Genomic DNA, 15,679 nt, shown 5'->3' on the forward strand with positions numbered 1-15,679 from the left:
CTTTTCAAAATACACTTTAATCTCCGTTTACAATGTGGTTTCCTTTGTGCAGTTTATATGTGTCAAAGACAGGAAGACAGTTATGCCTACCTCCTACATCCTGTCTTACTTCAGTCTGTTGTGGTAGAATGTAACATCTAATGGATAACATGATGACATTTAAAGGATACGTCTGGCCATGTTATGTATTTTTCTTATTGTCAACAAATCTAAAAAACAACAATGAATTGATTCTGCTAACCTAAGTATTGTCTGTGTGTGCAGTGGTGGAAGAAGTACACAGATCTTGTACTTAAATTAGCAATACCACAGTGTAGAAATACTCTGTTAGATTTCCAATGAAGTAAAGTTCAAAGGTACTGTCATCAAATTATACTACAAAAGTAGCCTACTCATTATGCAGAGCGGCATATTTCAGAATAATGTACAAACGTATATTATATTAATGGTTTATTGGTGCATTAATGTGTTCATCACTTTAATGTTGCAGCTGGTAAATGTGGGGCTCATTTTAATTACTTTATATTATATGGCTTGGCAATTTCTGTCCATAGATCAATAACATTTTCTCTTAATCTATACATCACAATTTATACATAATAATGTATTTGTTGATTATATTTTGTTGATTAATCTGAATATGCAAAATAACGGTATAAAGGTATAATAAAGGTATCAAATACATTTTGTAAAAAGTACAAAACTGTGGAGGAGTGTAACCTCAATGCAGAGCAACTGTATGGATTGCATAATTATAAAAATGAGGAAATCCAGGTTTGGTGTTGGTCACAGATTTTTATTAACCCCACCCATTTACTGTAAATCATTTTGCAGACTATGCCCTCTGCTGGCAAACATTAAAACACCCATTTTAGTCTTTTCTAAATGTTTTTTTGGTGTAAACATGAGTATAATTTGGGCTATAAAAAGCTTGAGGTATGTAGCCTACATTAAGTTGGGTGTCATGGTGGCCTATAGTGTTCTAAGACAAGTATCTTATCTCTTGAACTTCCCTGGTTTGAATCCAGTTCCACATTCATATCGTCGCTGTCCGTCTCTTCCCCTATAAGACTGTCTGCTTTATGACTATCAAATATGGATATAAAAAGTAATTCTAAAACATGACTTGAAACAACAACAACACTGGCTGTTCTTCCCAAATGTGAGCCTGGGACCAAATCAGATTTCTCATACATTACAGTTAAGGTATTTCAAGTGTAACTCCACTAACTTGTGTCACAACAAAGCTAACTGAAGCTTAACTTAAATGGATGGGGGAAAACAATGTAATCACCAAAAATACTCATAAATGCAAATACATCCACATAAGCAGTCATTAAATCTGACGAGAAAAAGGGTTAAATACCCTACCCTGTGTCACCACACACTTGCCTGTTTGCTGAGAAGTCCATAAGCAGAAGTACAAAAATAGTTTCACTTCTGTTTTTCGCCTGTTGAGGTGGAACAAGAGCTGCTGCTGCATGCGAGTAGAAAGCCACTGAATGAGCAGCAGGGTTTTTACACACTTTTACCTCCGTCAGTACGGTTGAATGATGAGGAAGGAGAGTATATCACTAAGGGTGAGTGGTTTCCCCATTTTGAAAAAAAAATTACCTTGTTATTCTTATTAGTCTTTTAAGTGTCTGTGGTATTATTTTGATGAATCGTCAGACTTTGTAGTGGATTTCTACCTTTTAGTCTAGTTTAAGCTGTCTTTTCATTCATATAATGTAAAGTAACGTAAATCGATTGTCTTAAGCTAATACATTTAACAACGATAGATTTATTTCATTTTTACTTAAATGGAAAGAGTTTAGTCCTCAATCCACAAAATGTACACCCATAATGCAATACAATACTACAACACAACGGACCAGAGACACAATCTCAAGAAAAACTTATGTATTAGTGAGTATTATTGCATTTTAAAGGTGCTCCTATTATTTTGTCCACCCACAGGGGCTTTTTTTTTTAATACATGTAAGGTAGCCTAAACTACAAAGACTGTGGGTTTCCTGTTGTGTAGGTGAGTTTAGGTGCTAGTAAAATGTTCTTCTGTGAGAAATATGAATGGTACATTAAAAAAAAAACTTAGAAGTTGAGTTAAGTTGAAGAGAAAAGGTGAAGACTCAGTGTTATATATTAGTGTTAGGAAACAATCCAATCACGATTGTTTCGTGGTTTCGAATCCTATCATCTAGGCTTGACCTCTGTGAGTTGATTCTGAAAGCAGTGGCGAGCTCGGAGAACAAAGTGACACGAAGCAGGGTTCTGTTCACAGTGTTCTAAAGGTTTAAGCAGACACACAAGGTTATATACATTTTCTAACAATCGCTCCATTCACTTCGATGACGTGACAGTAGATTGACAAGAAAGGGGCTCCATAGAAGAGGGGGACTGGTTCAAGGTTGGTTCACACAGATACATCTTCAGGAAGGCAAACAGTATTACAATTTATGGTACAGATGTATGATATCACTTCAAACAGATGAGAGCTGCTTTGTTCTCTCATTTTTTATGAGTTTTCACGGAATGGAATGTAACATATTCACCACAACTAGTTATACAAAAAGTTATTAGTCAAACAGAAAGGCCAAACATTTACTGGTGTCAGGTTGACTGTTTTTCTCTGTTTTGTAAATGATATATCTTTGGGTTTTAGACTGTTGGTGACCAAGCAAGATATTTAAAGACATCAGAATAGACTCTGGGAAATGTTGATGGGCATTTGTCACTGTACTTTCTGTCATTTTATGAAACAAACAGTTGATTAAAAAATAATCAATAGATTTTAGGTTTATGTTTAAGTTTATTGTCCTCTGTATAGGAATGACTTGTATAAAGGCACTCTTATTTTAAAAACCACACACATCTAGAATTAAAATGTAGGATACAGATGTAATCTGATACAAAACAATAGATGCATTTGTAGTTATACACTGCGATGCAAAGACGATTCTCGATATTATTTGATATTATTACTTGTTAAGGAATAAAAGTATGTATTATGACAGAATCAGAAAACATGTTTCCTATTATTTATTTGGTTTCATTCTTTGTTCAATTATATTTTCTGTGAATTTGTGTCTCCTTAAATGTGCCAACATATAATTCTGGGATGAGAATATTGGACTTAAATTCATTCAAGTTGACACCAAATACCTCCAAATGAATGGTAATGCTGCTCCATATAGCTGCTAGATGTGAAATAAGTCAATGTTTTTACTGGTTTAAGTTCATATTTCCTGTCTAAAAACAACAATATTTAAAGATGTTTAGTCTAAAAAATATCATTATCCTTCAAATTTGATTTGTAAACCTCCTCAGGTCCTTAAAACCCCCAAATTCCCAGACATAATACTGCAGACATGATGTAAATAAAACACCTCATGGCTTCAGTAACTGCCTTTAAATTGCTTCAGATCTGTTCGTCTTTCCACCTCTTATCAGGTTGAGGTTTAACTAGAGTAGAGGCGCTTTAACTGGGCACTGTCACATCCAGGAATTAAACCAGCTTCCCTGACTAAGTGACTGGTAAGATCCTCTTTATTTTAGAGGAACAAATAATTTCATTGTAATGGCACGTGAGGGTTTAATTATCATGAATATTGTCTTCCTCCAGTGAAGTATGGCACTGAGTAGCTGTCAAGCTCCTATGTTGGTGGAAGACTCCAGCTTGGAGGGTTGGAAGGTGATTGGCTCCGGGGGTTTCGGACAAATCTACAAAGCCAGGCATCGTCAGTGGGGCTGTGATGTGGCCATTAAACTGCTTCATTATGATGACGGGTAAGTGGTAACAAAGAGCAATATGTATACATTTAAGTTGTGAATTATTCAAAATGCTAACAAACACACACAGGACCAGTGCGTCTTTGCTGCGTGAGCTCGACATGATGCGCCGAGGAAGCAGCCCGTATGCTATTCAGGTCCGAGGGGTCTTCAGGGGTCGAGTGCCCTCCTCTGGCTCGTCAACACAGCTCGGTCTGGTCATGGAGTTAATGGAAAGAGGATCACTGGCCTCCCTACAGGTAACCAGTGGTGGAAGAAGTGCTTATACCTCTACTTAAAGTAGCAATACCACTCTGTAACAATACTCTGTTATAAGTTAAAGTCATGCCTTAAAAAATGAAAAAGTAGAAGAACAAAAGTGTAAGCGTATTTAAAGTACCAAAAGTAAAAGTACTTGTTGGGCAGAGCAGCCCCCTTTAAGAGTGTAATGTTGTTATATAAACTTAGCACAAAAAGTAACAATTTATAAACAGGAGTCTTAGTAGCGTGTGGAAGAACCATACACAGCCACAACAGCCTGGCACCTCCTCCTCATGCCTCAGCCTGGTCACACACTGCTGGGGGATGGCATTCCATTCTTCAACCAGCATTTGTCGCAAGTCAGCCAACATGGTTGTGTTGGTCACTCTGGCACGAACAGCACGCCCAAGCTGATCCCACAAGTGTTCAATGGGGTTGAGGTCAGGACTGCTGGTTGAAGAATGGGATGTCATCCCACAGCAGTGTGTGACCAGGCTGGTGACCAGCATGAGGAGGAGGTGCCAGGCTATTGTGGCTGTGTATGGTTCTTCCACACGCTACTGAGGCTCCTGTTTGTGAAATGAATAAATTGTTTAAATGTCAATATGTCTCGTTTCTTCAAACCTAAATCATCCAATCCACCAAACACCAAACGAGTCAATGGCAGAATAAGCTGTTTGGCATTGGCAGAGAAGATTTGGCAAATATTTCATGGGCGCAACCCACATACTCAGCGCTGCAGCTCATCCCACAAATGCTGTTCCTTACAAATGGGGCACCATTTTAAAGGGAACTAACAACGCTTTCCAACGGTATAAGATGTATTACCAAAAAGCATTGTTACCACAGAGAAATAATCTACCAAACACAAATTTCCTTACTTTTTTTGCTAAGTTGATGTATCATGTAATTGGAATATTATTCCTGAGGCATTGACACATAAGATGTGATGATTAAGTAACTAATTTGTATTAGTTTAATCTATATTGTGTCATACTTTATACGTTGATCATATATTTTGTATGTAAAGTCATAATCAAAGCAACAAAAGCATTAGCATACTGATGTTAGCATGCTAATGTCAACACGTAGCTCACAGCACTGCAGTCCCTATTAAGTATAGCCTCACAGAGCTACTAGCATGGCTGTATATACTCTCTTGTTTATTATCATGAAACCATAAATAGCACCTACTTCCTACTTATATCAACCTTTTCCTTTATGTCTTTCTTATATAGTAAAAGTAGCTCACTGCAGCACAATGACCAATACTTGTAGATCTGTAACTATGAAAATAATCTTACAGGAAACCTTATGTGGAGCGCCGCCCTGGCCATTGGTCTTCAGACTGGCACACCAAGTGGCTCTGGGCTTAAACTACCTCCACAGTCTGTCCCCTCCCATGCTCCACCTGGACCTGAAGCCCAGCAACGTGCTGCTGGATTTCTATCTCAATGCCAAGGTGAGTCACAAGCTTTCAGTGAAGGCCAGGCCTCGCCTGCTGCATGCTTACTCTATATTGTCATATTAGTTTACGCACACTATGGAGACTATGGGGGCTGAACGTAATTTAAACCAAAAAGACACAAACATGGTTTTACCCCTAAGTAGAAATTGCATTTGATAAAAAGATAGTGAAAGAATTTTACTATTCTACAAGAGCCCTTAACATTGTATAGTAATCATATAGTGACCCATAGGATCACCCCACTGTGATGACGCATTACTTACTTAAGAGAAGTAAAACTGATCTTTGCTTAAATAAGATCATATCCAATGGGAAGTGATCCTAATTCCTGAAACACCATTTGAATGTGTGTCCAATGAAAGTTCTAGGTCAGTTTTTCAGATAAAACATACAGTTTTCTACTTTTATTTATGTTTACAAGATCATTGAAATCATCGTAATTTTCTGATAGTGTTGTTCATCAAAATTGCCAATTAATTTTCTGTCAATTGACTTATTGACTAATTGTGTCAGCTGTTTTTGTATTAACATTTGGGTAGTTTAATTTATCACAAAAACGTTTTAAAGTAATTTTGAAGTAAATAAAGCTGGCTGTCAAATAAATGTAGTGAAGTAAAAAGTACAATATTGCCCTGTGAAATGTAGTTGAGCAGAAGTAGAAAGTGGCAACAAAAGAAAATGCTCAAGGAAAGTACAAGTACCCCAAATGTGTACTTAAGTACAGTACTAGAGTAAATTTACAATGTTACATTCCACTGGCCATCATTAACTTTTCACTAACTGCCTCCTTCCTCTCAATGCTAATATAATTAATTTCTTAATTTAATTTATCTCTCCAGCTTACAGACTTTGGCCTTGCCCGGTATTACCGTAGCGTCACGCGGGTTTCCAAGAAGGACAGTGGAGAGGAAGGAGGGACGATCAGCTACATGCCACCAGAGGCGTTCCAAGTCTCGTACAGTCCAACCCTAGCCTCTGACATCTACAGGTACAAGGGCATCGAACCAGCACTTGGATTGAAGTGTTTTATACCATATAATGACCAATAATTACCTAATTTTAGATGTACATGTTTTACATGATCATATGGCTGTCATTTTGACTTTTATTAAAGGGAAAATACAAATAGCTTGTAGTAGGAATAATATTAGTCATTTTACAGTAGTGCAATTAAATATATTTTCATATATAGACTGACTTTTCATTTGTTTGCTCTTTGACTACACTGGTGGAGCTGTCCTGTGTCTGTCATTAATATGTGTTGTGGTATGAAATGATAATATTATGTGTGTTTAGTCTCTGTCTTATGATGTCCTAAGTACGGTGGCCGACAGAGGCAAACACACTGCAACTTAATGAAACACATGCCTATAGACAAAACACAAGCAAACTAAGAAAACATCTTCATTAATTTGACAACACATGCGCAGCATTTAGCAAACGCTCTGCAAATACACACAACACAACCAAATACAGAAACGCGCTGCAAATACACACAACACAACCAAATACAGAAACACGCTGCAAATACACACAACCAAATACAGAAACGATGCAAATGCAACAAATAAAACGCTGCATCCAGTTTACACAACGAAAGTTCTCCAGGCCTCTAGGGGGAGCACTAAGTGAAACAGCTTGATTTATGACCCCAAATCAGGTCAATTTAATGAAGATGTTTTCTTAATTTGCTTGTGTTTTGTCTATTTGCGTGTGTTTCATTAAGTTGCAGCGCGTTTGCCCCTGTCGGCCACCATACTAAAGAGGATCCTAAATAAACAAACAAATAAGCAAGGGTAATTTATCACCACCAAGCAACTTTAAAGTGTCACTCAGTGTTGATACATTTACTTATGCACACTTGTTAAACACAAGTTCAGTCATGGCAGGAAGTCAAATATCAATGGTTTAGTTCTTTAAAAGGTTATGGAAATGATTGGAGTATACAGTAAAAGCATTCACTGCAATTGATCAAACTTCCAGATACTCAGGTGACTTCATCTGTCAAACCGCACCTTAATGCCTGTTATGATATAAATAGTAATTCTGGTATGTATCTCTCTCCGTCTCTTTTTCAGTTATGGTATACTCTTATGGGCCATTGTCACAGGGAAACAACCATATGCACGTAAGTGTCTTTATGCCTCTCTTAGCCTTTCTCTTATTTATTTTTTTTACATTTGAGTTTTTTTTTTTTTCCATAACGACACATGGTGCAAGTGTGGCATGATTTTATATGTGTAACCACACTTACTGTTTGTTTTCTTGGCTCTGAAGTGGCTTGTAAACAAAAGTCCTGTTCACTTAAGGGTTTTTATTGCAATTTTAGCAAGTACCTTTTTTATTTTATTGTTATGTCATTATACTTTGTTTTTATAGAAAAATGAGACAATGCCAGTGGAAATTGGTGCACTATGTGTTGCTTTCAGCCCATTAATTGCATGGAGAGGTGGTAGCAAGGAGTATTTTTTAATCCTACCACAGGGGGGGGCGCCTTCTTATTATCAAATTCTACTCAGCTATACAAAGTGGCTTTAAATCTCAATTATGTTGGAGGCGGTGCAACAAGCTGTAAACAATATTGACATATTGTCACCTTATAAAGTGACAGATGCTAAAAGGCTCCTGAGATACAAATACAAGACCCCTGCAGAGTTGGGTGAAAATAGTCTTTGCATTTGACACAAGCAACATCTTTTACATTAGTTGTCATTTAACCCATTATTCGTATTCAAAATATAGATTAATGCAGCCTTAAGCTAAATATGAAGAAATATCTGAATGTAAGCATTTGTCCAGACCTTATATTCAGGTATTACCGAGGTCTCACTAACCTCTGACAGACTTTTCAATCCTTCCTCCACTGTAGATGCAAAGTCCAGCTTAGTGCGGCTTCGCATCCCTGAGGGAGACCGTCCATTGCTGGACGAGATCAGGGTCCAGGCTGCGGGGCGTGCAGGGTTGACAGGACTGATGGAGCTCATGGAGAGATGCTGGGACACCAGACCCGAGCAAAGGCCCTCCTCCCTTGGTGAGAAATCATTTACATTTACACAGAAAATCATACTTTTAATAGCTTGTGATGCTTGGCCTTAATGTTGCATCTTTACTCTGTGTTGTTTACAGAGTGTACAACTGAGACAGAAGAACTGTATAAGATACACAAACATGCAATTAATGATGCTGTCCATCAAGTGCTGAAGAAACTGGTGAGGAACTAATCTCTTCATAAACGCTCAAGTAATGCTGAGATGCTGTAAAATTTTGACATGATACAGCAAATCATTATTTTTGTGTCTTTCTCTTCCTCTTTCTCTTTCCAGGACCAAATGGAAGAAGAAACAATGATTGAGCAGATTGGGAGGGTTCATATCACTCAGGCCAGGCCACCTGGTAACAACTCTAAATCTTACTAGTTAACAGTTATATTTTGTAATCTGTACAAGAGCCAGGCTAGCTGTTTCCCCCTGCTTCTAGTACCTATTGTTTTTCTACATTTCCCCCAAAACAGCTAGCCTGTCTCTGTCCAAAGTTAAAATATATATCAGGTTAGCAGTTTCCCCCTTTCCAGTCTTTATGCTAAGCTAAGCTCACTGGCTGCTGGCTGTAATTACAGGTTTTCTTTTTGTGACTAGGGTTTGTGAGTTTGTAATGTATTTTGTGTTTTGTGTTAAACTGAGAACATTAAAAATGTCCACTTACTAACTTTTATGGAGCTAAAGTGCATCTCACAGTCTTCATGAGAGTAATAGGAACTTCAGTTAAGATTAATTGTCAAAATACTATTTTCAAAGTCAGGAAGCCGTTTGACTGAGTTTGATTGAATCATGTTTAGCCAAATTTGAACTTGCTGTTATAAAACAACAAAAAATTGTATTTTACAGCACTAGTTTTCACATTTAACGTCATTTTATTTGGTCTTTTTTTGCAGAGGGTGAACGTTTTGAAGCAATGAACGTTGATAACACACCCACAGGCGGCCCACCAATTCAGGTGAGATTCAGACATAGACATTCATTGCTTGTCTTTACCTCCCAGATAATGTTTGAATTAGCTGTACAGAAAGGCTCAGTTCCAAAACACCATCTAGGTATCCTTAATGGAGAACAGACAACACTTAAAGTCATCATTTAGTATCTTTCTAGGACAGTGTTGATGACGTTGTTCTTTTTAACCCAAGAAGAACAACTCTAAATGTGGTCTGTGAGATATTGGTTGTTGTTTTTTTGCCACAAATTGGCCAATACGTTTCGACACTGAACGTTTTTTTTGCTCTTTCTCTCTGGGGAAATATGACATGCATCACTTCCTGCTGCACCAGTGGAAATTTCACAGAAAAGAATGAACACAGCAAATGTAAAAGCCTTGATGAAGTGCATAAAGTTCAAGTCAAGGTTGGGCAATTGGTGATAAAATGTAAATACGAATATAATCAAGATTATGAGTTTTAGAACATATTGAGATATTTTTATTTCATAGTAGGCCTATAGAGTCCAATAATTGTCTTTGATTTCTTGCCAAAAGTAAGATGAGGAGATTAATACCACTGTCATGTCACATGTACACGCTTAATATGCACAGTAGCTGTAGCCAGCAGCCGGGAAGCTTAGCTTAGCATTAGGGCTGGAAACAGGAGGAAACAGCTAGCCTCGGTCTAAAAATATCAAAATCCGGCTCCCAGTACCTCTAAAACTCACTGCTTAACAGGTCATGTGTTGTTTACTTAATCTGTACAAAAACCGAAATGTAAAAACAAGAATTTGTAGTTTTACGGTTGTCACTGTTTGAGAGTTCAAAAGGAGGACCCAAAAGCGGAAGACCAGTCAGGCAGGTTGGCAAAACAAAAACCAAGAACACTAGAAACACTTAGCACTAAAAGATACACTGAGAGTCAGGAACAAATGCAGACATTCAGACACTGAAACGAGAGAACACTAGAATACACACATGGAAAGGAGGGTGTTAACGAGGGACAGGTGACATAAGGGCTGACGTTTTCACAGCAGACACTAGGCTCGTTCGAGATGAACTGCGCCTCGCCTGTAAAGTAGACAAGAGCAGGCGGGAGCAGGCGGGGGCAGTGACAAAAATCCACTGTCAAGTCAGACAGTTTCCAGCCGATTCCAGCAGCCTTCAGGCTGAACAGGAAGTGACAGAAACACTGTGGTCCGATTAATAAAATGTTATCAGACCCATATATTAGCTTGTACACAGTCTCCAGTTGTTTTAATTATGACAGAGTAGCTGTTAAAATGCTCTACATGCGATCTGTTGCTGATTTTAATTAACAACACACTGTAGATGATCCGTAATCTGAACAGATTTAGTCTCTCTGACTTCTAAACGTATCAGCCACACAACATGTGTTCTGTACAGAATAAGCCTTTAAATCAGACAAATAGCAGTTAAAATCCCTCCAATTCAAAATCAATAAAAAGTTGATATAAAACGTCATCATGTTGAGTCGATTCTGAACCAATCAGCTGTTAGATCAGCTGAGAGGCCGGCGTTTCCAAGCATGCACTGGGTCCGCCTGGGTCTTGCAGTCGGTGGAGAGCAACTGCGGCGCCTGGCTCTAAAAACTGCGGCCGCCTTGATCTCGTGAGGTTATCGTTGCCCACGTGTGCATGACGTCAGAGCAAGTTGGGATCAAGTCGGACACAAATCTAACCGGCATGCATTGGGCGAAGTGAATCGATCACCGGCGATGATGATCGCCGGTGATCGATTCTGCGCAGATCTGGCTCATCTCGAACGAGCCTATTTTGACTCGTCATAGTAGGAAAAGCACAGCTGAAATTGATAACCTTAACAATGGCTCAATTCCATCAAGTGTCCCAGTAAGCTATTTCAGTGAGTCAGCATGCACCATACCAGGGCCTCTCCTAAGTGGAATGCAGCCATCACTCATGGTTTTGAATACACCTGTGCTTTTCCTACTATGACATGTCAACATGTCTGCCGTGAAAAAGGTCTATCACAAAGGCAGGAAAAAAAACAAGAAATGAAACAGGAAAAGAACCCACTAATTAAACAGGAAACTAAACAAAACCCAGGATCATGACAAGGGCTGGATCTTACTTCCCTTATTTGATAGCTCCTCGGTCCTCTGCTGAACCAGAAGTTGTTCTGGCCCTCCTTCGTGAAGGCCGTCTCAAAGCTCTTATTCCTGCCCCGAGGAGCGAGAATCGAGCATCGAGGAGGGATCATCGAGGAGCTATGAGCGAGGATACAAGAGAGCAGCCTTCCCGGAGACTGTGCAGCTAAAAGCAGTTGCTAACTCCGCCCATACAGCTGACGAATTCATGTGATGCTTCAGAGGAAAGGACGTCTCATCCCTCTAAAACACATTTGCTCGTTGCCTCTCTCCTCCCATGATTTCCTCGCGTCCGTCCTGTGCTTCCTCGGTGGGACGGACTAAGACGAGAGAAAGGGAGGCAAGTGGAGGAGCCAGGGATGCAATTTTAGAACCTGGGATGCACCCAATGATGTGAAACACGTCCCCAACTATTTCTTGGCCACAACCAGTTGCCTGGCAACCAGACTGCAGGACACAGGACGTGACTGCAGCCAAGAAATAGTCCAGTAAATAACCCCCCATAAAACGGTGACTTGTCATTTTTACAAGATGTGTTTTACATATTGTCACAATAAGTGAGTTTTAGAGGTGCTTGCGAGGCAGATTTTGTTATCTTTGGACAGAGCCAGGCTAGCTGTTTGCCCCCCCCCCCCTTGTAGTTGTCATGCTAAGCTGAGTTAGCTTGTTGCTGGCAGTAGCTTCATATTTAGCATACTAACATGTAAGCAGTAGCCTATCATCAAACACTCGGCTAGAAAGTTAATGCATGTATATCCCAAAATGTCTAACTTGTCCTTATTTGTTAATCATTGATTTCACCCATTTTGTTTTGTGCCTCTGCCTTCTTTTTTTTCCACAAGCCAAACAGTGCAAACTAAACTGTATAGCGCTAGTAGTAACCTTTTTTTTTTTTTTAAATTGGACATATGGTCAACTTCAATTTTGAGCATATAAGTAGAAAGTTTCAAAAGATTTGAAGTGGTGAGAAAAAGGTTTGTATCTTGTAATGTTTTGTGGTGTTTTAGATTGACAGAACAGACTACTGACCAGTTATTTTCTATTACACAAAATGTATGTGCAAACTGGTAATTAACTACAGTCTTTATGGTGTGTTTACAGTGCAACTTTTACTTACTTGTGTTGCAGGAAATGGCTGGCGGTTGCACTGCAAATCAAACAGACAATGCAAGAGTTAAAGGTAAAAAGGAAGTTGGTGTTGAAGCTGCATAGAAACCACTGAGGAGGGGAAAAATCAGACAAACCAAATCCTCTATCATGGCTCAATGTTTCAGATAAATGTCATTCGTTTCAGATCTGCCTTCATTTGGACCTGCAAGCACGTGTTATAAGTCCTCTGTTTGCCCCATTGGATCGCCATTGCCGTCTTCTTCGACTTGGAGGTCAACTGAAAGCAGCACAGCAAAACCTCCCCAGTCGTCTTTTAGACCAAATCTGTCTTCACAGTACCACGTGGGTTTTTTACTTTGAATCACTGCATTAAAAATATGTGCCATAATGAAAGAGACCATATGCTGCATTAAAAATACAGTATATTCCTTCAGCTAAGGGTATTCACGAAATTGATTTGGGTTTGAACTGGGAATATAAAGTCTTCCATATAACAGTACTGTATATATAGTACGGGTGCACGATTCAGAAAATGTCACAATTCGATATTGATTTTTAGGCTCAAGATTCAATTCAAAATCGATTTTCGATTCAAAAAACGATTCACAGTATGTAAATGTAGTTACTTTTCCCCATGTGATTGCAGTAGACATATAATTAAAAAAAAAAAATATGAATTGATTTTTGGAATTCTCTGAATTGATTTTGAATCGGTAGAGCTTGAATAGTGATACGAATGTGAATTGATTTTTTTGCACACCCCTAATATAGGCTAGTATATCCAACATTTTTTCCTTCAGTGTAATTCATTGGTATTAAAATGTAATTGTCATGCAGAACAACCTGTCTTTTAGGTGGGATTTGTAGTACCTAGTGTCTAAGATAATCAATTCTCATGAACACAGCATTTATCGAAGACATGAACAAACAATTTAACCTCGACTGCTGCTATTTTTCTCTCTTTTTATTTATGTATCTGCAGCGTCAGTTTTCCAGCCCCGACACTTTCCAAATTCACCTCTGCAACGTAACCGGATTTCAGCATGGCAACAACAACACCATGCACATCCAAGTTATGGACACCTCAGATAGGAAACGGCACCCAACAGCACCATCCAGAGTCGACCTCCCGCCGCCACATCCAGGAAGCTGGAAGGACAAAACAGGAGGGGTCGGCTGAGCTCACATGGAGCTTTTCGATTTCAAGTCTTGCACAACAGGAAGCTCATGTTTTGCGGCTCCGTGTGCGAAAGTGTTACTGCATTTAAATTTGCTTTTCAAATCTGGATAGGATTAAGATGTGGTTTTAGTAGATTGCGTGCTTTCAAAAGGGATTGGGAAAAAGGGTTAAGGTATTTTTTAAACTTATTTATTTTGCTTCTTTTGTTAGAATAGGTTAAACCAATGAGCAAACACCTCACAGCTCTCTTTTGCTGTGTCAGCAGTATAAATATGGGCCAAGTCATATGGTCATAGGTCATATGGTTTTGCTTTTCCACCAACCGTGGACAACAGATATCCACAGCACAGTGCCAGCTAACGACCAGGTGCCAAAAATTGCCATCAAGTCTTTATTGTTTCTTTATTATTTTAACATTACATATTGATCATCTGTATATATAGATATTTTTGCAAATATTATGTCTTTTGTACTAGTTTTGTCTTTCATATTTATATTTTATATGCGTCCTTTTGTGGCTATATTTTTACAAACTTATGAAAATGTTCCAACCCAAACAACTTCATTAACCATTTCATATATGTTTTTTTTAAATGATTGAAAAAAAAAAAAAAAAAAATAGCAAACATGAAGTTGAATTTTAACAGAAGTGTGTACATAATGCCCCCCAGAATTTTGCAGTTGATGGATCAGTGCTTCCAATAAAAAAATTGGCATCTTGAATAGGCTACTTCACTCAGTTCAAGCATGATGTAGCTTCAATGAAGTGTTGGAATAAGCCATGTATGGAATATGTATGTGATAAATAATTGCTTTCTTTTAAAGGGTAAATCTGGGATGGGATTATGGGATTTGTTGACATTTAAAAAACAAAAGAAGCCGCTGAGAGAGGGAACTATCAACACCTGTATAATGCGCCGTTTGAATAATCCACTTCCACTCTGGGATATGCGTTTAAAGACTTAAACTTAAATGTCCATTTCAAAATAAGAAAAAAAAAACAATAAAATCCAGCATGGCACATTAAAAATACAATGAATGAAGGTGAACATGGAAACGGTGACATTTGTGGTCAACAGAAAATGTAAGAACCCAAGTTGGGAGTTGTATTAATGTGTTACACTTTATTTCTTGTGGTCCAGTTGTAAATGTGGACGTGTCATTTCAGACACCAAATGCGGGGTTACTTGACAACTTTATTTCAGTTTTCATATTTCAAGTGGTAAGTATCACAGAGCTGCAGCAATTAGTAGATTAATTGAATTAGCAAATGTTTCTATAATCGATACATGGTTTGAGTTATTTCTAAATGATCTGGTTTCAGAATCTCAAATGTGAGAATTTGTAGCTTTTCAATTTTTTTTATATTGTAAACTGAATATACTGTATGTTGGTTTTGGACCATTTGTCACACTAAATGACATTTACTGTGAGTGATGAGTATCATAGAGCTGCAACAAATAGGCCTACTTGATTAATTGATTTATTAAAAATTTTTTTTTAAATTGTCGCTATTTCAATACTTTTAAAAACTTTCCTAAACTCTTAACACAGTTAGCACAACATCCGTCTGTGAAAGCTATACAATTAACACATTTCTTGTTGCTTTGACACAAAACGCATACAGTTAACACAAATTTAAAATGCTTGAACTTCTTTTTCACACAAGCTCCACCAAGACCAAAACAATGGATTATTATTGACAAATTTACAAATGCTTTCACACTGTATGTCAGAACAGATAACAACATGTTCTTAATGAACTACTATGACTACCATTGTGATCACTGCTTCA

General features: G+C 38.1%; 1 protein-coding gene across 5 annotated transcripts; it reads left to right on the top strand.

Moving 5' to 3' along the window:
* The first annotated feature begins 1,430 nt into the window (after positions 1 to 1,430).
* ripk3 (receptor-interacting serine-threonine kinase 3) lies at positions 1,431 to 14,607 on the top strand. 5 transcript variants are annotated; one of them, XM_031304261.2, is made up of 14 exons: positions 1,431 to 1,580; positions 3,623 to 3,786; positions 3,860 to 4,028; positions 5,336 to 5,491; positions 6,337 to 6,485; positions 7,576 to 7,625; positions 8,367 to 8,528; positions 8,624 to 8,706; positions 8,821 to 8,879; positions 9,424 to 9,490; positions 12,723 to 12,774; positions 12,889 to 13,046; positions 13,687 to 13,898; positions 13,960 to 14,607. In XM_031304261.2, the coding sequence occupies exons 2-13, from the start codon at positions 3,629 to 3,631 to the stop codon at positions 13,882 to 13,884; spliced, it is 1,461 nt and encodes a 486-aa protein (XP_031160121.1). In that variant the 5' UTR covers positions 1,431 to 1,580; positions 3,623 to 3,628; the 3' UTR covers positions 13,885 to 13,898; positions 13,960 to 14,607. The 5 variants fall into 5 exon arrangements, with proteins under 5 accessions (XP_031160121.1, XP_031160124.1, XP_031160120.1 ...); XM_031304264.2 differs by having other exon boundaries at positions 12,869 to 13,046; positions 13,687 to 14,607; XM_031304260.2 differs by having other exon boundaries at positions 13,687 to 14,607.
* The last annotated feature ends 1,072 nt before the right edge of the window (positions 14,608 to 15,679 follow it).

Source organism: Sander lucioperca, chromosome 17 (assembly GCF_008315115.2).
Source record: "Sander lucioperca isolate FBNREF2018 chromosome 17, SLUC_FBN_1.2, whole genome shotgun sequence".
Lineage (NCBI taxonomy): Eukaryota > Metazoa > Chordata > Actinopteri > Perciformes > Percidae > Sander > Sander lucioperca.